Source organism: Manis pentadactyla, chromosome 18, assembly GCF_030020395.1.
Source record: "Manis pentadactyla isolate mManPen7 chromosome 18, mManPen7.hap1, whole genome shotgun sequence".
In the NCBI taxonomy this organism is placed as follows: Eukaryota; Metazoa; Chordata; class Mammalia; order Pholidota; family Manidae; genus Manis; species Manis pentadactyla.
In genome coordinates, this window is record NC_080036.1 from 16,563,080 (window position 1) to 16,587,654 (window position 24,575).

At 40.1% G+C, this 24,575-nt stretch overlaps 1 protein-coding gene across 4 annotated transcripts in view; it reads left to right on the forward strand.

The window, feature by feature from the left end:
* CERS3 (ceramide synthase 3) overlaps window positions 1–24,575 on the forward strand; it is a 102,160-nt gene that overhangs the window by 54,057 nt on the left and 23,528 nt on the right. For all 4 annotated transcript variants that reach the window (XM_036878654.2, XM_057494858.1, XM_057494859.1 and 1 more), the window contains 6 exons: window positions 1,042–1,099; window positions 2,043–2,093; window positions 4,157–4,249; window positions 7,102–7,230; window positions 12,474–12,580; window positions 22,937–23,090. In XM_036878654.2, the coding sequence (XP_036734549.2) occupies window positions 1,042–1,099; window positions 2,043–2,093; window positions 4,157–4,249; window positions 7,102–7,230; window positions 12,474–12,580; window positions 22,937–23,090 (592 nt within the window). The remainder of the gene's footprint in view (window positions 1–1,041; window positions 1,100–2,042; window positions 2,094–4,156; window positions 4,250–7,101; window positions 7,231–12,473; window positions 12,581–22,936; window positions 23,091–24,575) is intronic.

Sequence of the window (24,575 nt, forward strand, 5' to 3'; positions counted from 1 at the left end):
CTGTTTAAGGTGTATGGCTTAGTGACTTGACTTGCATATTGTGAAATGATTGCCACAGTCACACCCACCATCTCATGTAGATACAAAAAGAAAAAAATGCTGTTTTCTCTGTGATGGGAACTTCTAGGATCTATTTCTTTAACAATTTTCAAGTATACCATATAGCAGTGTTAACTATAGTCATCATGGTGTACATTATATCCCCAGGATTTACTTATCCCATAACTGGAAATTATTATACCTTTTGACAACCTTCATCCAATTATTACTGAAGATTACTTTTGAAACAAATATCAGACACTGTATTATTTCTTTGTAAGTACTTTAGTATGTACCTCTAAAAGGTTATCACTCTATTTTACACATAACTGTAATAACAGTATCATACCTAAAAAAAATCATTTAATAGCAGCAGATATTCAGTGTTCAAATTTCCTTGATTGTCTAATAAATTTCTTTGCAGTTTGTTTATTTGAATCAGGATCTAAATAAGACCAATGTGTTACAACTGGTTGATATGTCTTTTAAATATCTTAATCTACAGGTCTTTCTTCATCCCTGAGAAAAAGACTCTCTCAAAAATCTGCTTTTCAGAGCCAAAACTAAAGTCTGGCCACATAGAAACCTTTTCACTGGGAATTGAGTGGAGATCAAACAAATTGGATAACACTAATATCAAACCATCATGTATTGTGTGTCAGGAACGGAGCTAGGCATAACAACAGTAATAACAGCTGCCACTTAATGTTGCTTACTTCCTACTAGACATTATGACCAATACTTTGCACAAATCATCTTCAGTTCTTTTTTACATTTTGAGGTCAGTGTTGTTATTTCCATCTTACAGATGAAGAAATTAAGGTTCCCTGTGGTCAAATGACTTAACCTAGTTGTAGCCATCTAACAAGCGGCAAGTCAGGATATCAACTTAGATTTATTTGTCTGCCTCCAGAATGTGCATTCTTTCCAAAGTCTGTCATACTAAATGTTTTTCTCCTCAGATGTCAGTCACCTTTACAAGACTTTTCTTGTTTTTGGCAGCTGGCGATTTACATTTTACTTAATGATTACTGTTGCTGGAATTGCATTTCTTTATGATGTAAGTTGTCCTTTTAATATCTTTGACTTGAATTTGTCTTCAGTTTTTCAAAGTGTTGCTTGCAAATTCCTTAGGATTTAATACTTTTCATAAATAACCAGCTTTTCAACTTTTAATCTCTCTAATGCCTAGAGAAGTAGCAATTCCTCAGTCTGTCTTTCAAAACCTTTGCTAAGCTTTGCATCAGCAACATGAATTTTTAAACCTACTCTCTCCATATTTGTGCTTATGCAAACTATACACCAACTACCCTGGACTACTGACACTCCGCTGAATGTACCTGGCACATCCTCGCTTGGATTTCAACACATTTTATTCTCTCTGCCAGAAATGCCTCACCCTTCTCACTTCTGTCTCTACCTGTCAAACGCCATCCAGTCCCACATCAAATGCCACTTGTCTCATGAAGAGTTCCACTACTTACCCATCTGAAATCAAATCTCTCCTTACCTTTGAGCTGTTTAAATAATCATTAAATGAATACCTTTTGGCATATAAACTTAACAGTAAATTGTTCACAGGAAAAAAGAAAAAAGATAACTAGCTTTTGGAGATTTCTTTTAAGATTCTCTCAAGATTTCTCTAAAGAGATTTTATTGTGACAGATGTCGCAAAATATTTTTACTGTGACGGAAGCAGTAATCTAATTGGTTCAGAAATGATTTCCTTAGAAGATTCACTTGTTTGAAATAATTTTCTCCACGAGACAGCACTGGTTGCAAATTCTCTAGAAGTTGTGGATGTCACGGGCATGTTGAATAGGAACATGTGTAAATACTGACAGATGGGGAGACATGCACAGGAGCAACAGAAACATGACAAAAGTGTGTTGTACTGTGCACGTGCACCCATCAGTGACATCAGGAAGATGTAATGTTTCCTGCTGAAATAAACCTTTAACTCTGACAAACATTTTTTCTCCTTTGGTTCTTTGTTTTTTCAGAAACCTTGGGTGTATGACTTATGGGAAGTGTGGAACAACTACCCCAGGCATGTGAGTCCCTTTTGATACAGTCTTTCCCTTACTCCAGGGTCAGCCCCTTACCTCGCCCCCTCAGGTCTGAGTCCCTTTCCCTCTCTTTGTCCATTTCTATGCATCCTTTGGTCTTTCTTCTACCAGAGCTTATGCATTGCATCCTTAGTCCTTATATATTACCCATCACTTGTCTGATTCCTTTAGTTTGTTTATGGTTAATGTACCTATGTATTTGACTTTAAATCTACCACCTTACTATTTATTTTCTCTTTGTACCTTCTGGTGCATTTGCCTTTGTTGTAGTCCCTTCTTACTTTTTATGGGACAATCAAGTTTTAAAAAAATTATCTTTCCATTTCTTCCTTTACATTAGCTTTTCATGCATCCTTTTATTCTTTTGGTAATTTTCCTTGAGATTGCCATATGCATCCTTGAATTACTGGAGTCTAATATAAATCTGTGCTCTTACTTTTTATAGGCACTGAAAGGTCATTAGAATATTACATATACCTACATCCTATCGCCTTCTTCAAATATTTGAAACCCTACAAGTCATTACGATTATTGTTTTATAAATCAGCTAAATCCCCCTTTTTATGTTATTTCTTGTGTCCTCCATTTCCATACTTCCATCTGGGATTATAATCCTTATATCTGAAGGAGTACCTTTGGTTTGCTTGTTTGAAATATTATCACTTTGCCTTCATTTTTAAAGGGATATTTTTGCAGGATACTTTAAAAGGATAATTTGTGTAGAATTCTAGGTTATCAGTCATTTTCCTTCAGCATTTTAAAAAGTCATCTTTTGGATTCCATCAGTATCCTTAAGAATTCAGTTCTCAGTTTTCTTTGAATAGAATGTCTCTTTTCCCTGATTGATTTTAATATTTTGTCTTTGTCTTTCAGCAGTTTTATTGTAATAAGCATAAAAGTGTTTTGCCTTTAGTCTATCCTGCTTAGTATCCACAGTACTTCTTGAATCTTTGGAGTCATATCTTCAGCCAGTTTTGGAACATTCCTAGCCATTGCTTCTGTTCCTTTCTTTCTTTCTTCTCTTCATGGAATTCCAATTACAGGTGTGCTAATATGCTAGACCTTTATGCTAGGTCCCTTAGGTATCTCATGCCTGTTCCAGTATCTTCCGTCTTCTTGCTTCTCTATTTTTAAGTCTATTGGGGGACAACTCTCCATAGGTTTTGCATTTCTGCGTGTCATATAAAGTGAATCACTGCTTGCTCTTCATTCTTTACTATTTTTTCAAGGATATATGTATAACAAACAACTTGGGAAGATGAAGGTAATGTCTCTTCCTGGAGCAGAGTATAGGCATATTACTGTCCATTATGAAAGATTCAAGTTTCCTAGCTCCGTGTTCCTCTCTTGTAACACAACCTGCTGCATGTGCAGATGTCATCTGACTCTCTTTGCTTAGCCCTGTGGGAATTGGGATAGAAGAACTGACCAAAATATTGATACTCTGGCAACTGTTATTACTGTGTAAGTAATAAACTATCCTTTACCTCTGACCCAGGGGTCTCACAGCATCCATAAAACTGTGGCAAGCTCACTTGCAAGCAGGGTAAAATCTCAGACCTTACACGATTCTGGATATTTCCTACTTTCATGTCCTCCGGTTCACTAGTGCTTTCTTCAGCAGTGTCTAATTGGCTGTTAAACACATCTTTAGTTCTCAGTTATAGTTATTATATTTATATACTATATTATATTGTAGTTATATATTATTTTTCAGTTCTCAAATTTTCATTTAATTCTTTTTTTCTTATGGATTCCAATTCTTTACTGAAAATGTCCACATTTCAACCAAGTTTTTAAAGTTATTTTAGAGTCCAAGTCTAATAAAGCTAATATGTTGATCACATTTAACTTGATTTTGGAATTCTTGTCTACTATTTTAGAAATAAAATGCCTCAAAATATTACCTCCAATTCCTTCTCAGAAGTTGAAATGTGAAGCATCAGTATTTGGGAGAATATAAATAGATATAATCAATAGTTTTGATGCTTTAAAATAAGCTGTCTATATGGTGACATTAAAGTCATGAATACTTTCATTCTCCTCAGCCCTTGCTGCCATCCCAATACTGGTACTACATTTTGGAGATGAGTTTTTATTGGTCTCTCTTGTTTAGCCTTGGCTCTGATGTTAAAAGGAAGGTAAGTGTCTTATTTAAAAAACTACTTTATCCATTTTTTCTTCCAAAATTTTTGTCCCCCTGCCCCAAATCCTAATCTTTAAATTGTTTTTTTATGTGTGTTTGGTTTCAATTCATAGCCTTTTTGTTTTGATAGTACATAGAATAGTGCAAATTATGCTCATACTTTGATGCCTTGGTAAGTCATCACAGTGAAATATTATAGAAAGTTTGACTTTGAAGTTCTACCCTTGTTCAGTAAGAGAAGAACTCTCTTTATATTGTCTATGTCTTTCTTTTGGTTTTGAATTTAATGTTGCTCAGTGCAAAGAAGAAAAGTGCTGGTAGTTTTAATTCTGCAACCATACATTTTAGGTGATTACAAACTACTTTATAAAACTCTTGATGTATTCAAAGACTTTGAAACATTTTTTTCCTTAATTCATCCAAGATCCTTTTAAGGAAACTTTGCTTCAGTATTATTAGCTTTGTTTCATTTGCAGGGAAACTAAGTCACAGGCATGCTAAATGAAATTTTTGAGGTCACAATGTGAGACATTTTAGAAACTGTCTGGTTGCTACTGATTCCTGTTTGTTGACACAGAAAACTATATTAGATTCACAATACAGTCACAAGATATATGTTAGCAATATACTTTGTATGTTCCATGCATAAAAGGTTTGTAGCACAATGTATATGATAAATAAAATTAAATTGAATTCATTGTTAAGGAGGTAAAACCAAATTGGCTTGACTAAATAATATTTGAGTGAGTGATAGTGTACCTTATCTATTACTGGGGGGGCCCAATTAGCTGAAGTCATTTGGAGAGATTTAAAGAAAATTTATAGAATATAAATAATTATAAGAATATACTTTGAAAACATCTGGTAGAAATGACCTCCTTTTCCATTAAACTCAATAATAGCCATAGATTAACTGCTATTAACTGTAGTTTACACTAAAAAAAATAGAATTTAATTGATTGACTCTTTTTTTGAAGGAATTGAATTGAAAATAATCACTTTTTAAAAGGTCTTCATAGATATACTCAGGCAGGTTGATCTTGTTATGGCCCTGTCTTTCTCCCATCTTTGATTTTTCAGGCATTGATATCTCTTTATTATATAAAGATGCATTGAGCACCTTTTCAAAAACTATATGCATATATATGTCATATGTTTTCTAAGTACATATCTTCAGAGACATAAAACTTTTGGGAGTGGGATAGCACAGTCTCTGAAGTCAGAATGCCTGGGTCTGAATCCCCAGCTTCACCACGTACTAACATCTTGAGCTAGTTAGTTAAACTTCCCAAACTTGATTTCCTCATCTATAAAAAGTAGCTAAAAATAGTTCCTATCTCCTCTGGTGGTTGTGAAGATTAAGCAGGTTAATCCATATAAAGTACTTCCGGGTATACAGTAAGTGCTCAATAAATTCAGCTGTTAATAGCTGTATTATGTTCACTCTTTTACTTTAGCTACAAGGAAACTAAAACCTTCAAGTTTTTTAAAACATCTTAATTGTTATATTCCCATACTATCAATTCATCCATCTAAAGTGTGATAAGTCGGTGGTTTTGAGTATATCCACAGAGTTGTGGAATCACCAGAATCAACTTTAGAACATTTTCATCACCCAAAAAGAAGTCCTGTATGTTTTAGCAGTCACTCCCCATTTCTTGCAACCGCCCCTGCCCTAGGTAGCCGCTGATCTACTTTCTGTCTCTATGGATTTGTCTCTTCTGGACATTACATATAAGAGGACTCACACAATATGTGTGTTTTGTGTGTGTGTGTGTGTGTGTGTGTGTGTGTGTGTGTCTGGCTCTTTCACTTAGCATAATGTTTCCAAGGTTCATTCACGCTGAAGCATTGTCATTCCTTCTCATTGGGGAATAATAGTCCATTGTATGAATACACTACTGGAATATTTTATATATCCATTTATCACTTAATGGATATTTGGATTGTTTCCCTTTTAGACTATTATGAATAATGCTACTATGAACATTTATTATGAGTTTTTAGTGTGGACATATGTTTTCATTTCTCTCGGGTAAATACCTAAGAGTGGAATTTCTGGACCATGTGGTAATTCTATGTTTAACCTTTTGGGGGATTGCCAGACTTCTATAGAGCAGCCTACACAGTTTTACATTCCTACCAGCATTGTGTAAGGGTCTGGTTTTTCCACATTGTTGCCAGCACTTGCTATTGTTCCTCTTTTTCATTGTAGCCATCCTAGTGGTGTAAAGTAGTATCACATTATGTTTTTGATTTGCATTTTGCTGATGGCTCATGAGGTTGAGCATCCTTCCATGTGCTTATTGGCCATTTGTGTATCTTCTTTGCAGGAAACATTTTGTGGTAGCTTTCCTCAGCCCAAGTTTGCTTATATGTTATTCTACTTTCATTTGTTACTTATTTCATATGCAGTAACTCTTTGTTATTGGTCATGTAGTTTTATTATATTGTATTTTTGCCTTTTTTCCCTTTTTGGAATTAGGAAATAATAAGTGTAAATGTACACAGGAACATGCTTGTGTGTGTAGATATATGGAGTGAGTGTGTAAGTGCATGTACATTTATCCAGTATGGGGTAGTATAAAGAATAGCAGATGTTAGGACTTAGATGACAGCTATTTAGTGTTGTCAAAATTAAGTGACTTTAACAGTGGGGATAATACTTACCTTACCTCCCTCACAAGGGTTGTGTTTAAGAATTAAAGTGAAAGCAGTTTGCAAATTTGAAAACATGCAGAGGTAAGGTATGGGTTTCTAAAAATATTATTATCCTTATTAGGTCTTCCACTGGTTGGGAAATAAATGCATTTGCTTAATGGTTTCCATTTTTCCCTCATTGTATAGGATTTTCTAGCTAATGTCATCCACCACCTGGCTGCTATTAGTTTGATGAGCTTCTCTTGGTGTGCTAATTACATTCGCAGTGGGACCCTCGTGATGATTGTGCATGATGTGGCTGACATTTGGCTGGAGGTAAATGTTTGTCATTAAAAAACCAATAACAACACGTCCTGGGTTTCTGTGACTCTTCACAGGAAGAATGGTCTGTGAGTGATTTAACGGGGCTCTTTGTCCTGAAAACACCCAAAGCTCGAGGATGTATCTAGGTTTCAGGTCCTTTAAGCTTAAAGAAATGAAACCTTCTGCATGGTTAGAAATGAACCAAGAGAGGTTAATTTGTGAGATCCCACCTGTGAAAGCTGCCTGCAGATACTAGCTCCAGAAGCAGGCTGAGATGTTTGAAGAAGGAATGAACTCTAATCTTTTAAAAGGAAAACCTGGATATGGCATTAAGGATTCTTAATGTTGGACAGGACACAGATTCACCTAAACCAGAGTTGAGCACCCATCGGCTGCTTGCACTGCCCTGCACGGATCTGCCTCTAGCTTTAAGAAATGAGAGTTGATACTTATTTAAATTACATATATTTTCTAAGGAAGGAATGTTTTGGAACAGGGGCATTAAAACAAGTCTTCTTAACCACAGACTGTGAGGGACAAAGCAAATTTAGTATTGTTTTCTCGTGTTTCTGTTATGTATTGGTTCCCGTTTACTCTGACGCAGTGACCCAGGGGTCCCCTTACCTGCCAGCTCTCCCATACCTACAGCCACATCTGTCTCCCATAGCCACTTAGTTCACCATTTAAATGAAGTTCATCATATAAAGAAGATGTGGTACATATACACAATGGAATATTATTCAGCTGTAAGAAAGAAACAAATCCTACCATTTGCAACAACATGGATGGAGCTAGAGGGTATCATGCTTAGTGAAATAAGCCAGGCGGAGAAAGACAAGTACCAAATGATTTCTCTCATTTGTGGAGTATAAGAACAAAGCAAAACTAAAGGAACAAAACAGCAGCAGACTCACAGACTCCAAGAAGGGACTAGTGGTTACCAAAGGGGAGGTGTGGGGAGGGAGGGAGAAGGGGATTGAGGGGTATTATGGTTAGTACACATGGTGTGGGGGAAGTCACAGGGAAGACAGTGTTTCACAGAGAGGACAAGTAGTGACTCTGTGGCATCTTACTATGCTGATACACAATGACTGCAATGGGGTATGGGGAACTTAATAATATGGGTGAATGTAGTAACCACATTGTTTTTCTTGTGAAACTTTCATAAGAGTATATATCAATGATACCTTAATAAAAAAAAACGAAGTTCATCATATCATGAAGCTGAGGAAAATAATGCCAACCCATTTCATGTTCCAGATTGTCTCTTGAAGGGCTAATAATTGAATAAAGGTTGATATGGAAGAAATTTAATTTAATGACTTAATAGACCCTTCTTCTTTTAGATCAGGGTTCAGCAAGGTTTTTGATAAAGGGCCAGATAGTACATCTAGCTTGGTGGACCACATAAGATCTCTTATCACACATTCTTTTTTTGTTTTTGTTTTCTCTTTACTTATTTATACCCCTTTAAACATGTGAAAACCATTCTTAACTCAAGGGATGACCAGCTTTCGCCCACAGGCTGGACTGTAATTTGCCAAACCCTGTTATACATGTAACCAGAAGTCATTTGAAACCACTTCAAAGCAACTGGATACAGTTAAGATATTAGCTGTACACAGAATTTTGTTTCTTGTATGTAATCGTAATTAGACATGTAAATCCCATTCTAAAGGTCAAGATTATTCAGGGCAGCAAATGGCTTAGCCAAAGAGAGATTGTGCCAGGTTTTCCATGTGTCGCTCTCTGAATGCAGCCATCTCTGCTCCAATTACCTCCTTCTCTGATCACATCTCAGTAACCCTGCCTCAGTAACCCGAAAATTAAGACCACATTGGCCATGACATAAGAATTTTTTTGCTACTCTTGCTTCTAAACCCTGTGGCTCAGTTGCCTCTGGTGTGTGTCCACTGTAAAAACAGCTTCATTGTGTTACTAAAAAGCAGTTAGACGTCGGGACCCCCCCACCCCCACCCCCGTGTCACTGACAGGCTTTAACTCCCCGGTGAAGGGAACTCCTTTTCTTTGCGAGGAAAAACAGACTCAACATCTACAATTCTTATTCATAAGTGACCTTTCCCTTAATTACCGCTTTGTTTTCTATCCTCAGCTGAAACATGAGAAAACATATCTGCTCCTTAGGGTATATTGTGCAGTTCAGCTTATTACTGTTTGAATATGTTCTGAGATCTTTAAGTAAAAAAAAAAAAAAAAGAAGAAGAAAAATGAAATGTCAAACGCAGAGGTCCCTTCATGGATAAACTATGAGAACAGCTTGGTGCTGTTAACAATCATGAATCATTTTTTAAAATTAATTAATTAATTGATTGATTTTTATTTTGGTATCATTCATCTACAATTACATGAGGAGCGTTATGTTTACTAAACTTCCCCCATCACCAAGTTCCCCCCACATACCCCACTGCAGTCACTGTCCATCAGCGTAGTAAGATGCTATAGAATCACTACTTGTCTTCTCTGTGTTGTACAGCCCTCTCTGTGCCCCCCGCACATTATGCATGCTAATGGTAATGCCCCCTTTCTTCCTCCACTTATCCCTCCCTTCCCACCCATCCTGGGGGTTGCCATGGGATACCCATCTTTGCACAGTCCAGAATATGCTGTGTATCTGCCCAAAGGAGTGCTACTTTATGGTCCCTTTCCCTTTGGTAACTGTTAGTCCATTCTTGAGTTCTGTGAGTCTTGAGTTCTGTGAGTCCGCTGCTGTTTTGCTCCTTCAGTTTTTTCTTTGTTCTTATATTCCACAGGAGTGAAATCATTTGATACTTGTCTTTCTCTGCCTGGCTTATCTCTCTGAGCATAATACCCTCTAGCTCCATCCATGTTGTTGCAAATGGTAGGAATTGTTTTCTTCTTATGGCTGAATAATATTCCATTGTGTATATGTACCACATCTTTATCCACTCATCTACTGATGGACACTTAGGTTGCTTCCATTTCTTAGCTATTGTAAATAGTGCTGCAATAAACATAGGGGTGCAGATGTCTTTTTCAAACTGGAGTGCTGCTTTCTTAGTGTAAATTCCTAGGAGTGGAAAACCTGGGTCAAATGGTATTTCTATTTTGAGTTTTTTGAGGAACCTCCATACTGCTTTCCACAATGGTTGAACGAATTTACATTCCCACCAGCAGTGTAGGAGGGTTCCCCTTTCTCTACATCCTCACCAACATTTGTTGTTGTTTGTCTTTTGGATGGTGGCAATCCTTACTGGTGTGAGGTGATATCTCATTGTAGTTTTAATTTGCATTTCTATGATGTGGAGCATCTTTTCATGTGTCTGTTGGCCATCTGAATTTCTTCTTTGGAGAAGTGTCTGTTCAGTTCCTCTGGCCATTTTTCAATTGGATTATTTGCTTTTTGTTTGTTGAGGTGCGTGAGCTCTTTATACATTTTGGATGTCAACCCTTTATTGGATCTTTCATTTATGAATATATTCTCCCATACTGTAGGATGCCTTTTTGTTCTTTTGGTGGTGTCCTTTGCTGTACAGAAGCTTCTCAGTTTGATGTATCCCACTTGTTCATTTTTGCTTCATGAATCATTTTTGATTCTCAAGTCATGATCTAACTTGAGGTTCAGTTAGTAAGGCCAATACCTTCCATCAGCTGGTGGTAGAGACAACACTCAGTCGTAGCATGGGGCTGGTTTGTGATATTCTCCAGGGGTGCCTTTTCCATGGCTTCCTTCAGTGGTTTGTTTTAGTGTTTGTCCTCTCAGTCAAGTTCTAATTGACCCCAGACCCAGTATAACTTTTGCCCCTGTTTAGACCTTCTTGAAGATGGAGACTATTAGTCTTTCATGTTTCCTCAAGACAGTTGGTGGGTCATTTCTTCGTTCTCTCTTTGCGAGGAAAAACAGACTCAACATCTACAATTCTTATTCATAAGTAACCTTTGCCTTTTTCATGCATCTCCTGACCCTCTCTAATTTTCCACATGTTCAGGTTTGCACCCAGGACCCAATGTTTTAAGAGTATCCTGACCAATGCTTAGCAAAGGAGGGTGTTGCCATGGGATACCCATCTTCGCACAGTCCAGAATATGCTGTGTATCTGCCCGAAGGAGTGCTACTTGATGCTCTCGAGTGGGCTCTCTCATGCCTATGCATGCCTCTAGCTACCCACCCAGGCCTGGCCTCTGACCCTTCAGGCAACTCCCCATCCCATGGCAGAAGTAGACTCCCCACTCCAGAAGGCATGCTGAGCTTCTGCTTTCCTCCCCACACCCATCTCCCTGCCGCCTGGCATACTAGCCTGCTGTATCAGCATTGAGGCTATTCCCTTTGGGTCCTCTGTCAACCCTACAGTCCAGTCATATCCCTACCCCATGGTAAGTGTGAAAACGTATGGAAAGTGTAATATAAACCCTTTCCAAAGTAAAAATTCTCTGCCTGTCTTGTTCAAGAGGGGCATTGAGTTTCCAGGGTGACTTCAGTTCTGAAACCACCCAGGACTAAGCCACATTCCTAGAGGATGACGCGCAGTCAGCAGCCACCCGCCCCACCCCCAGCCCAAACACTTTCCCGTTCAGCCGTGGGCTCCACTGGACAAAGCAAGAGAGGATCCTACTACTTCCAGTCATCATCCATTAACCTTCTCCTACCACCTTAAAGAGTCCTTTCTGCAATTCTTTTTATTCAGCACAGGTAATATGAGCAGTACAGACGAGCATAAAGCAGGCCGGCAAAATCAAGTGCTTGAAACTTTGTTTCAACCAGAACGCATCCCAAGAGTCGCCTCTTTCCTCCACCTCTTCTGTCATCTGCCTGGACGTAGCCGCCTAGACTGCCACCTGCCCAGCCCAGCCCAGGACTTGAATCACATCCCAGCCTTTCTTCACCCCAGCTCTCCTCCCAGTTAAATGGAGAAATCAAACAAACCCCCAGATAAAATGCCTGCAGAAATTAATTATGCTAACTGTGTAGTGCTTGTGAAAACAGGAGTAATATTACAGTCCATTTTAACATATCTTTTTTTAATATTTATATTATGGAAAATTTCGAACATATGACAAGATAAGGAGAAAAGTATAATGGACCCAAGTGGCTCCATCATCCAGCTTTATAGTTACCAATATGGCCAATCTTGTTCTATTTCCCCATCCACACTCCCCCCTCCCCCCCAGATTCTTCTGAAGCAAATCCCAGTCATATGTCATTTCACTGATAAATGTTTAAATAAAGATTTTTATGCTAATGTGGCTTTATCTGAATGCCATCTCTTTGTTTTCAGTCAGCCAAGATGTTTTCTTACGCCCAGTGGAAGCAAACCTGTAACATCCTGTTTTTCATCTTCTCTGCCGTATTTTTCATCAGCCGCCTCATTGTGTTTCCCTTCTGGTGAGTAGACAAGGTGCCTGCCAGGTGGGCTTGGCATGTGGGCCAAGTCAGAGTGTTGCCCTTTCCTTCTTATATTGATCTCCAATTATTTGTGCCATGTTTGGTTGGAGAAAAGAACACGAAGGGGCCATTTTTATAAATAATTAAAACACCACCTTCCACTATGTAAAAGGCTTCTTACAAAGGGAAATGGAAAATGGGTAACCCAATGGGTACGCAGCAACTCTTCACTCTATGTCTCGTTTCACGAATATGGATCTTCCCTTGTGAAAGCTTTTCCAGTTATTCAATGAAATGTCATTGGCCAGTCATCAGCTCTTTAAAAGGGAGGTGTGATCTTCGTTCTAATTACAGTGATTATAACCACCATTAATTGAATGCCACTGGATTAGGCCCCTTATATATCCTGGCTTTAGTCTACACAACAAATCATAAAGATAGGTATTATCACTCCACAGATGAGGACACTGATACGCAGGCATTCTCAATGATCACTGGTCTTATCAATGGTTTGGACAGCCTTTTAATATTGATTGGCTCTTGATTAGTCTGTTGATTTTGTCTAGCCAATGGCTGGCTTTGACAAACCTACATTGTGTCTCCCCTTTGGCAAGCATAATTGCCCATGTGTTGATTGACAGAAACCAGAGGAGAAATGTGAGGAGGTGCTTGGGGTTTTAGAAGAAACAGCTTCTAATAACCATAGTTGCTAGTCTAGGAATTTCAGATCCTCCCAATAGAAAATGAGAGCTTGAAGATCCTAGGTTCCAGACGAAAGAGAAGGAACCAGATTCCAGGCCTGATTCCTAGTGGATGGACAGCACCCTTGACTAGCATCCAGGGCAGTCTGGTCAGAGCGATCACATGGTGCTGGCCCTGTGGAGGCTGGCTGCGTTCCTTAAACCGAGACTGGATGTCTTGCGTAGACATTGTCGGGAGAGGGGCAGCATGGATGCAAGTCAGGCCTGGATTCGAACCCTCGCTCCATGTTCACTACCTGTGTGATCACTTATTTGGCCTCAGTTTTCTCATTTGTAAGATGGAAATAAGGTTTTTCACGAGGCTTAACTGAAGTAAACATATAAAACAGCTTCAAATAGCATCTGGGACATAGTAAGGACTCAGTAGATGCCAGCTATTATTACTAAAGTTATTAATAAGACTCCAAGAATTTGAAGATTAATCTGGAATCAAATCTGAGATACGTACTTAAGATACTCTCCTTGGCTGATGACTGTATTACCACCTCTTTTGCCTTGGCTGAGAAAGTGTGTTTGTGAAATTATGATATTGTGTGATAGCAATTATTGATAGGGTAAGTATTGGCTTCCAGATAATAGTTGTGCTGTGGCTTTTCAGAGTGACTTTCCTGATGCGCTAAATCCAGCATTTGCCCATCAGTGCCACTTCTCATGTTCCAAAGGCACTGCAGGTTCCAGTTATCTGTTGCTACGTCATAAGCCATCTGAAAACTTAGTGGCTTAAGATAGTGATGAGAGAGCTCTTTATGTGAAGGGCCATAGAATGGCTATTTTAGGCTTCAAGGATTACTTACAGTCTCTGTCATGTACTGTTCTTTTTCTTTCTTTTATGATCTTTTTAAAATGTACAAAACCCAGCTCAGCTCACAGACTGTAGAAAAAGAGGTTCGGGCCAGATTTTACCACCAGGCCTTATTGCAGCCCTTTTTCTTAAGGCAGCAACACTTATTGGTTATTATTATTGTTTATGGTTCTGGGGCTTGACTGGCCTTAGCTCGGTGGTTTTCACTTAGGTGTCTCGTGTGGGGACAGGCAGCTGGTGGAGAGCTGGAATTTCCTTGAAGGCTTCCTCCCTCACATGGTTGAGGGAACACCTAGGAGCTCAGCTGCTTGCTGCTGATTGTCTCTGGGAGCCCAGCTGGGCCTGTCAGCCGGCGCACCTACACACGGCCCCTGCTTTGGCCGAGCTCACAGCATGGCAGCTGGATTTCAAGGGTGAGCAGCTCAAGAGACAGTTCAGCAGATGCTATATCTCCCTTTATATTTTTCCTTCCGACTACATGTCATGTCACCTCCAACCTCATTTTTTTCACTGGATCCAGGTGACAAAGGCCAGTTCACATTTAAGGGAAGGAAAATTAATTTAATGCTCCATTTCTTTATGGGAGTAGTTTCAGAGAATTTGTGGGTATATTTTAAAAGCACCCACCATGGAAACTCTCAGTCCAGGAAACTCTGAGAAGCTTCTAGGTATTGCCGTGGTGGTTGGCTTTCGATTCAGCAATGAAGGACATTAACCTCAGACTTTCGCATGATGTGTTCAAAAAACAAGCAAGCCGACTCTCGCCCAGGACACAGTGGTGGGGCTGAGCCACTGTAGAGGTGGTGTGCCACTTTACCCACATTCTCAACTTCAAAAATCCTCGATCTAAGAACTTATTCTTTTGCCAGCTTTTCTGGCTTTCAAGGAGAATTAGTTACATGCATTTGGCATTTTCTTGATCTTGATACTTCACTGAACTTACCAGCTCACTGCAGAGGGCAGCCACTACCACTCTATGCTGTCTTTAGGGAGTTGAAGGGCAAATAAACCAGTATTAGCAGACTTGAGTGTAAGAATTTTTGCTGGTAAAAATGTTTCTATACTGATGATCACTGTTCTTCATTGTTTGGAAGGTTGAGAAAAATCTCAGAAAGCTATCGGAAGTTTGGGAGATTGGTTTTCAATGGTTTCTGAATGAATCAGTCCCGTGTATCGCTGTAGCTTAAATGGTCTTCCCATCAGTTACAGTGTGTTGCTCAATCATCCCGTGGGGCCAAAGAGGAAAGGTCAGCTCCTTGTGGCCAGCTTGGCTCCAGCCATCCGTCTAAAATGTGTAACTCTGTAGATTCATCTTCTCAGGATGTTTTTTGTCCAAATTTGGGGAGAATTCACTATGGACGAAACAACGTGCAGATAATAGACCTATTTCAAGATTCAGACCTTTGAGAGGTGCTGGGGGAGGCAGTTTGCAACCCAGTTGCTCTGTCTTTCCCAACTTGTTGCCCATTTTGTGGTGATATAGGGGGTTGAGTGGGCAGAAAGCTGGCCCATCCGAATTTTGTCAGGAAACTTTGAGAGGACCTGAGATTCTACATTAGCGTGTCTCCCCCTTTCTTTTACTTCCCCTGTGCTTCCATCAGCCTCCAGCATATTTGCTTTCCCCTGACGAGTTTCCTTTCTATTCATGCAACTGCAACTGCGTCATCTGTGCCCCCTTTCCTCTCCTCCTGCTCTTTTCAGGGACTGTATTTGGCTGATTCTGGGTAGGTATCAGCAGGAGGTAATTATGTTGGTTTTCTAAACATTGTTCCTCTCACCATTAAGTGGAAATTCCGATCTGCATTGCCCAGATTGCTTTAATCTGATTGCCTGATTACCTCATTAGTTTGCATTTTAAAGCATTTAAAGCTCAGGCTTATGCTTTTCACATTGTCTTCCCAACTATCGTTTCCAAATAATGACTCCTATATTTTTGAATTATTGGATGTATGTATCTACTGCAGAGATTCATTAGGCTAGAAGGACCTTCCTGAGTCCAGGGAGATGACTGCTCTGACGCCGGACAGTTTTCCTCCGTAAGTAACAGCAGGAGTGAATGGTTTAGTGCAGGCTGGTGCAGCTGAAGGGAGGGAGCGTTCTGGCTCAGCCGAAGGTTGCAGGTGGCGGTGCTGGCTCACTGCTTCATTTCTTGCCCTTGTCCCAGCTGCATGTTGTGAAGCAGGAGTTCATAATGGCAGCAGGAGAACATTTGGTATCCAGCCCCTTATTTATATATTTGAAGACTATTAACATTGACCTGTTTTTCTGGATATTGCAAAAAGAAAAAAAAACAAGACATTTCCAACTGTGAATAAGACCCAAATAAATAACTTCCTTACCTGCGAGGGTACATATGCGTGCCGTAACTTTATTTTCCTCACCTCTGGTTTGCTGGTCTTTAGTTTTCAGGCTTCTGTTTTTGATGATTGGCTCTCACTGTTGTGGAAAAACGGTTTCCTGGGAAGCCTCTTGTGAAAGGGAATTCTGGGGGGTGAGAAGACCATATAAATACTTGGAGTAACTACAAGACAGAGGAGAATTCTTAGAAAAGACACAACAGGGCAAAGCAGAAAGCATCCAGCCGCGCTCTTAGCTGACATTCAGCAGAGTGAGGGTGAAATGGACTTTCCCTCCTCCTGAGGCCTGGGGCCTCCGCTCTGCACTGTGAGCCAAGGGCAGGCAAGGACCTCAGGCCCCGTGGTCAGCTTCCATGCCCTCCTGCGATGGCAGGGGGCCCTTTGTGCAGCCACCAGAGGAGAGGAGGGGCTTGTGCAATGCCAGAATGGCTGTTGAGGTTGGGTCACTCCTTGAGCCACCGCTGCAGACGTGTGTCTCAGAACCAGACTTCCCGGTTACATGCCTTATGCAGGAGACAGTGAAGTTCACCGCATGTTTGTTCAGTGTCTCGTTCGGTGGGGTGCCCTCAGAGGGCTCCTTCCTCACCCCCCACGTGCTCGGCACTTCTCCTGCTTAAAAATTTGGCAATCACCCTTCTTCAAACTGGAGAATTGTAGGATAGAGACCTTATACATAATTAAGTCCAACCCCTTTATTCATTTATTTATTTGGAAATGATTTCAAGTTTACAGGATAATTTCAAGTATATTACAAAGAACTCTCGTGTATTCCCTTTACCCAGATTCACCAGTTAGCATTTTGCCCCATTTGTCATTCCTGTCCTCTTTTTTTCTCTCTCTCTCTCAGTCCACATGCATACACATGTGTAGATGTATTTATGTATGTCTTCTAAACCATTTGAAAATACCAAGCATTATGTCCTTTTCATCCTAAATATTTCAGTGTGTATTTCCTAAGAACATTCTTCTGCAGAATTACAGTATAGTTTATCACTTTCACGAAATGCAGCAATCTCCCATCTGTGTTGCGTGTTGTCAGCTGACCCAGTAATGTCCTTTATTACGTTTTTCCTCACTACCGGGTCTGGCTCAGGATGTTGCATCCAGTTGTTATTCACCTGAACCGTTCTGACCCCTTCTTTGCCTTTCATGTCATCCACACTGTTGGATCCCCTATTTATTTTTCGGGTGCGGAATTAAGATATTTCCAGTATCACACAACTTAGTTATGAAAGAACCAAGACTAGAAACAGGACATTTGAAACACAGAACAGATATGTTTCCAAAGAGATTACTCAGCTGTATGATGAAGAGCAGGCATCACTTGCCTTCCCTAAGGATTTATTAAGTTTTCTTGAACTACACGGCCACTTTGAAATATAAGACATTTCTGAAATACAAGGTAGGCGGGTACTCACCTGCACAACCAAGTATCTGTTATCCTAACAGGCCTAATGCTCACACCTGTGATTAGCAAGAAACAAGACCTTCAATTTGCAGTTTTCATTGGAAGAATAGAACTTTCTGGTGGCTGCCTTTGCCCAGCAAAACCAACTACTATTAATACCAACACTTATTTTTTTCTAAACTCCAGTGATTGAAAGAGTGAAGATGGAAAACACAACAGAGCACAGGGCAAAGGCCAGGCTCTGCAGTCCGCGGGCACCTGGCCATGTGTGCACTGCAACAGAGGAAAGGCCAATGGGCGGGCAGAGCAGGCCTGGGAGCGGAGGACCCTTGGTATCCCTGCAAAAAGGGAGACCCAGGAAGCCCGTGTGCTAATTGTGCAAGCGTTTGTGTGTGAGGCCCGTGTGTCAGGGACAAAACAGAGAAGGGCAGATGTGTTCCTTGTCTCTTCTTCCCGTTCTTCCTTTAGCAGAGGAGAAGAAATTGAGATTGAGAGACTGGACCATCCTGCAGTGAGGACACGGAGACCCGCATCCGGCTAGCCTGCAGCCCCCTAGCCCGCCCTCCCCAGGGCCACAGCAACTTCCTTCTGAGCCCTCACTTCTCGGGCCTCCCGTCCCCTCTGTCCTCCCACAGAGAATGTTCCGGTGGTGCAGGGGCCCCACGCCTGCCCAGCCGCCTCTGCGTCTCCCAGGTGGCCTCCTCCTCCGCTCCCCAAGCAGAAAAGCCAGCCAGTTCGCAGCACTTTCTCGTGGCTGTTGCTCTAACTGGGTGGTTAGTGGATGCCCCTTGCGATGGGACCGGGGTGCTGGTGGGAAAGTAGACATCACCACAGTGGCGGTAATAGTAACAGCCATAACTGCCATGTTTTGAACACTTTCTCTATGCCAAGCTCTTCCCATTTGTCAACTCAATTCATTCTTACAACAACCTGATGGGGTTGAGCGGTGTTGTTTTCATTTTATAGAAGAAACTGAAGCCCAGAGAGGTTGTGTAATTTTCTGAGGATCACAGAGGAGCCATGATCCAAAATGCAGCAGGCATCAGAGCCCATGCTGTTGACCTCTCCTCTGGCAGTGGCTTCTCTCTCATTGAAGGCATTTGCATTTTAATGGCAGTTTTCTCCATTTCTAGGACTCTCTCCTTTGCAAGGCTGGTTGTGTGTCCCCCTGGAGCCTCCCAGCCAGACGGATGGGGTTAGTTCCATCTGTCTAAGGAATGGGAGGCTCAGTCACTTGAGCAGCTAATGAAGCCAGGAAGTAGTGGCCTCAGCCCTGGGACCCAGCTCTGATGATTCTAGGCCAGGTGTACCACCCTTTCTAAACCCACAAAGATACCCTGTGCTCTCGCAGTGAAAGCCATGCCTCCAGCCTGGACTCCAAGGCCAGCATGAGATGGCTGCACTCCCGTCTCCAGCCTCATCCCTCACCACCCTTTCCCACCACGCTTCCTTAAGCCGCAGTGGTCTTTTAGCCCTTGGGTTCGCCGTGATGCCTCCCTCTTGATGGCCTTTGTACACGTAGTTACCTCCAACTGGAACCCTCTTCTCTGTGTCTTCCCTTCAGCTAGAGGGAACAGGGAAAGAGTGCAGTCCGAGCTCGGCAACATGCCCACCGCCTTCTTTCTTTCTTTTGCATGGATCACAATGAGTAGTTATATGTTTAGGTAATTACATTCTCTGAGAGAGTATGTAAAGGAGATATGTTTTTGTAGGTTCCTGTGTTAACTCTGACGTTATCAAATCCCCTGTAAGGGGCAAGGCACTAGAACAAGTAAAGGGAGGTACAGAGATGAAGATGCCACGACCGCCGCCTTCGGAAAATCTGCCAGCTAGTGAGGAGCCACTTCACACTAGCAGCTACTACTTCAAGGCAGGGTGAACTGGGCCAAATGCTCTAAAGAAGTTGGTAGCAGGGAGCCTAGAGGAAAGTTATAAATTCAGAGGCAATCAGAATAGCACAGAGACTCCGTGTAAAGCAGCCTGTGCTTTGGTGGATGAAAGGAGTTTCAGCTGAAAGGGGAGGACGTTCCAGGCTGAGTGAGTCCAGAATAGGACACACAGCTGCCTGAAGACCCAACAAATCAGAAAGCAAAGAGGCATTACATACGTTATTCCCTGGCCCCCAGAATGTAAGCCCTGCTGATTCAGGGATTTGGGCCCTCCTCCTTCATTGCCATATTTCTGGCTCCTGTGAAGTGCTCCATAGCACTTTGGTAGGTGCTCAGTAGATGTTATTAAATAAATAAGGTAGGTACTCACTGCTTCCATTTTACATTTGAGAAAATGCATGAAGAAGTGACTCAAGGTTACAGAGTCAGGATTTTAAGTAGTAGAGCCAGGACTTCAAGAAAACATGGGAAAATATTTTTTACAATGGTGGAGGTGAGAAAGACTTTTTAAAGCAAAGCATGGAGGCTAAAGTTTGGCAAACTATGACTCACAGGCCAAATCCAACCCAGCAACTTTTTTGTTAATAATGTTTTATTGGCACACAGCCACACACATAAATTGCTTTTTGAATTGATCTTGAACTGATAACTCACAAAAGAGGGCATACCAAGCAGACCTATGGAGCTGTCAAACTACTTCCAATTATGGAAGTTGAAATTGTTTTGTTTTTTAAATTGGCAAATTTTAAACCCACTTGATACTGGTTGGGAGCTTGATGAAGTTCTTATTTCTTAGATTGCTGGTGACCTTACAAATTATTACAATTTTGGAAAATGATTTGGCAAAGTAGTAATAGTTTTTAACATACATCTTGAGTTTATGTACTAGGAAAGTACACTTTGAGACAGTAATCTTGCATTTAGGAATATACACTCCTAAAGAAACTATCTTCAATTTGGGAAAGACTAAGTACCCCAAGTTCTTTAAACAGTGTAAAATGTTTTTGATTTAAAACTAAATGGAATTGAACGTAAAATCCTACTGGTGCTGCTTTTACTAGCATTGTAAAAGCCTCCACAGAAAGGTACCAAGTGCTGACAAAGATAAAGAATAGCTGGCATTCTCTTGCATTGCTGATGGAAATGTAGAACCACCACTCTGAAGACAGGTTTCCAGTTTCTTATGAAGTTAAATGTTCAGTAGTCTCCCCTTATCCTTGGGGGGATATGTTCCAAGATCCCCAGCAGATGCCTGAAACCGAACTCTACATATACTATGTTTTTTTCCTATATATCCATACCCATGATAAAGTTAATTTATAAATTAGGCATGGTAAGAAATCAACACCAATTACTAATAACCAAATAGAATAATTACAACAATAGACTATAATTAAAGTTATATAAGTGTGTTTCTCTCTCTCTCAAAATATCTTACTGTACTATACTCACCCTTGTTGTGATGTTATGAGATGATGAAATGCCTGTGTGATGAGCTGAAGTGAGGTAGGTGACGTAGGCATTGTGACGTAGCAGTAGGCTACTACTTGCCTTCTGATGATTCATCAGAAAGAGGACCATCTGCTTTCAGAAAAGGGTTGATGGTGGGTAACTGAAATGTGAAACTCAAATAAGGGAGGGACCAGTGTATACTTACAGTGTGATTTCCAACAATTCCACCTCATGTGTTTAGCCTTGAGAAATTCACACAAAAGCCTGTAGATGAATTTTTACAGCAGTTCTATTTATAATTGTCAACAGCTGGAAAAAATACAAATGTTCTTCAATGGGTGAATAAATGAACTGTGGTACATCCATACAATAGAATACCACTGAGTAATATAAAAGAACATGCGATTGATACCCATAATAACTGGGATGAATCTCAAAGACACTATGCTGAGTTGAAGAAGGAAGTCTCAAAGGCTGACACCCTGAGAGATTCCATTTTTAGGACCTTCTTGAAAAGACAAAATAAGGGGAAGGAGAGCACCTAAGCATTTGCCAAGTGTTAATAAAGTTTTATTGGCACATAGCCACACCCACAAATTGTTTTTTCAATCAATCTTGAATGGATTACTCACAAAAGAGAACACAGAACTAAGCAGACCTAGGGAGCTGTCAAACCAATTCCAATAGAGGAAGGTGAAATGGGGAGGGTGTGACTATGCAGGGATAACACAGGGTTTTGGGAGAATGATGGAACTGGTCTGTATCCTAATTGTGGTGGTGGTTACACAAATCTATTCATGTATTATAATTCATAGAAATGCACACACAAAAAAAGAGTCTATTTTACTATATTTAATTCAAAAAATAAAATAAGTATGTACAGGAGAAAACCAGAAGATAATACACAAAAAATTGCAATATTATTTGTTTAAAATGGTGATAAGGGCTTTCTTTTACTTGTTTTCCCAATTCTATATGAATAAATTATTTTTATAATCAGAATAATGTGCTTACAAAGAAACCTATCCAATAGCTCTAAAATCATAGTCGTGTTTGGAGTCTGGGAAGGGAACAGATGTCCCCTCATACTGCAGTAATATCCGAAGGCACCATGCATCCTGGATCATTGCAGGCAGTTCAAGTTGTGTCTAGGAGTCTTTATGAAATTAATAAAGCATATAATTCACTTGGAAAGTGTAATTGTAACAATAGAATTTTTTCATCTTTAGAAGTCTTGTTTGTCTGGAAAATTTCCTTTTGTAGAATTCCCTATTCACCTTTGATGCCAAATAAATGAAATGGTGTAATAAGGCAATAATAACCCCATGTAAACATGCACTCTGTCATTTGTTTTACAAATCCCAGGAAGGTAAGTAGGATTAGGGGATGTGCTTCTGTTTGCAAAGAGAAAACAGAGGTACAGAAACACTGAAGTATAGGCCGTGTGGCAATAAAAATTCCATTTGCTTTAACTTTTCTCCCAAGAGGCAAACCATATTTTTTTGTGCCTCACCAATAGTGATATAAACGGTTATATTATCATACTGCTTTCTCTTGAAAATTTCCTGGATATCAGTAGTAATGAAATAAATGTTGTATGCTTTGGGAGAAACAGTATTTGTTTTCTCCCTGAAAATTCACAACTACTTCGACTATAATGAAATACCATCATCTGTTTGGCTTTTAGGATTTTATACTGCACCCTGATCCTGCCTCTGTACTACGTCGGACCTTTCTTTTCGTACACCTTCCTCAACCTCCAGCTCATCCTCCTGCAAGTGCTCCACCTTTACTGGGGTTACTTCATCCTGAAGATGCTCAAAAGATGTATATTCATGAAGGTAAGGGCTGTGTGAGTATCTTTGCTCTTAACAGGTAGATTTCATTGTCAGACAGAACATTCTTGTTAATTTAAAATGAGAAGTCTTTTTTCCTTGATTTGATCTTTATTGGTAAGAGTTTCCCTAAAATAAAGCTAGATTTTTCATTAAGCAGGTCTCTAAGATGCTTTTAAGAAATGCTTTTATTGGTTTTCAGTTTTTTCCCAAAAGTTGATTGCTGCTTTTTAAAGGCTGTCCTAATGAGCCTAAATTTGCTCTAGTTTGGGACAAGCTTTGTGGTGATAGTTGAGTGATAAATCAGAGCCTTATGTTTACTTTTGCGGAGCATCCGGTTTGCACATAACACTTCCCCCGAGCTCTCCCCTGCTCTCTGAAATACTGCACATCATTTGGCTTTACTTCTTTTCTGCAAACATCTTCTCCCCAAAATAATAACCAATTGCTAATACATTTTAGATAATAGAAGGGTTTTTTGTTTGTTTTGTTTGGATTTCAGTTCTGGGTCTTAATTCCAGAACAGGGAAGGGGAGGGCTTCAGAAATGATTAAGGCGCAGTCATTGCCTTTGGGGAAACAGCCCAGCATCTGGTGGGGGAATGTTCACTTTCTAGCAACTACCTATATTGGACAGAATGTCTTGTGTTGAAGAGAGGTCCCAGAAACTTGCTGTGGAAGACTAAAAAGAAATTCGTTGATTTAAGGGGACCAGGGAAAGCTTCATTGAATAGTCAGATTTTGACTTGAGCCTTTAAGGGAAGTAAAAAAAAATCAGATCACAGCTCCTTCTTTGTATGGAGATTGTACATCTAAAGGAGTTTTAATTAAGGATCTTTCAAGGTGAAAGTTCCAGCTGGCCCATTTTTGGATGTTACCATCCATGCATGTATCACACAACATTGTATCATCAGGATGAGTGACTTATTTGTCCCAGATACGCTAGTAATTTATCTGATAAGCTCATTTTTTGATCAACTCTCCAATTAATTCATTTTCCTACTTCAGTAAATGTGTTTAAAATATCACTGAAGATATGGTGGGGACTTGATAATGAGGGGAGTCTAGTAACCATAATGTTGTGCATGTAATTGTATATTAATGATACCAAAATAAAAAAAAAACATCATTGAAGACTTGACAAGTGAAATGGACATTGCAATAATTGACCTCTGGGCTTTCCACCATCTCTTAGCTTCTAGATCTAGACAGAGGTGCAGGAAGTTGGGCAAAATCTGGCTTAATGTCAAACCAAAGCCTGAAGGTTTCATCTTTTTAACTAAATTACTGACTTGAGCTTGTTTTCCTGAGAGTGGACTCTTTCCCTGAAAGTTGGGAATGTCAAGAAAAACACTTTCAGTTTATTAATATTCGAAATAGTTTTTCTATAATATCTGCAGCAGTTATTTTATCTCTAAGTGACTGACAGAGTTGAAATAATTGAGATGAGGTGAAGAATTCGAGCAGTTACGCGCTTGGCACATCGAGGGAC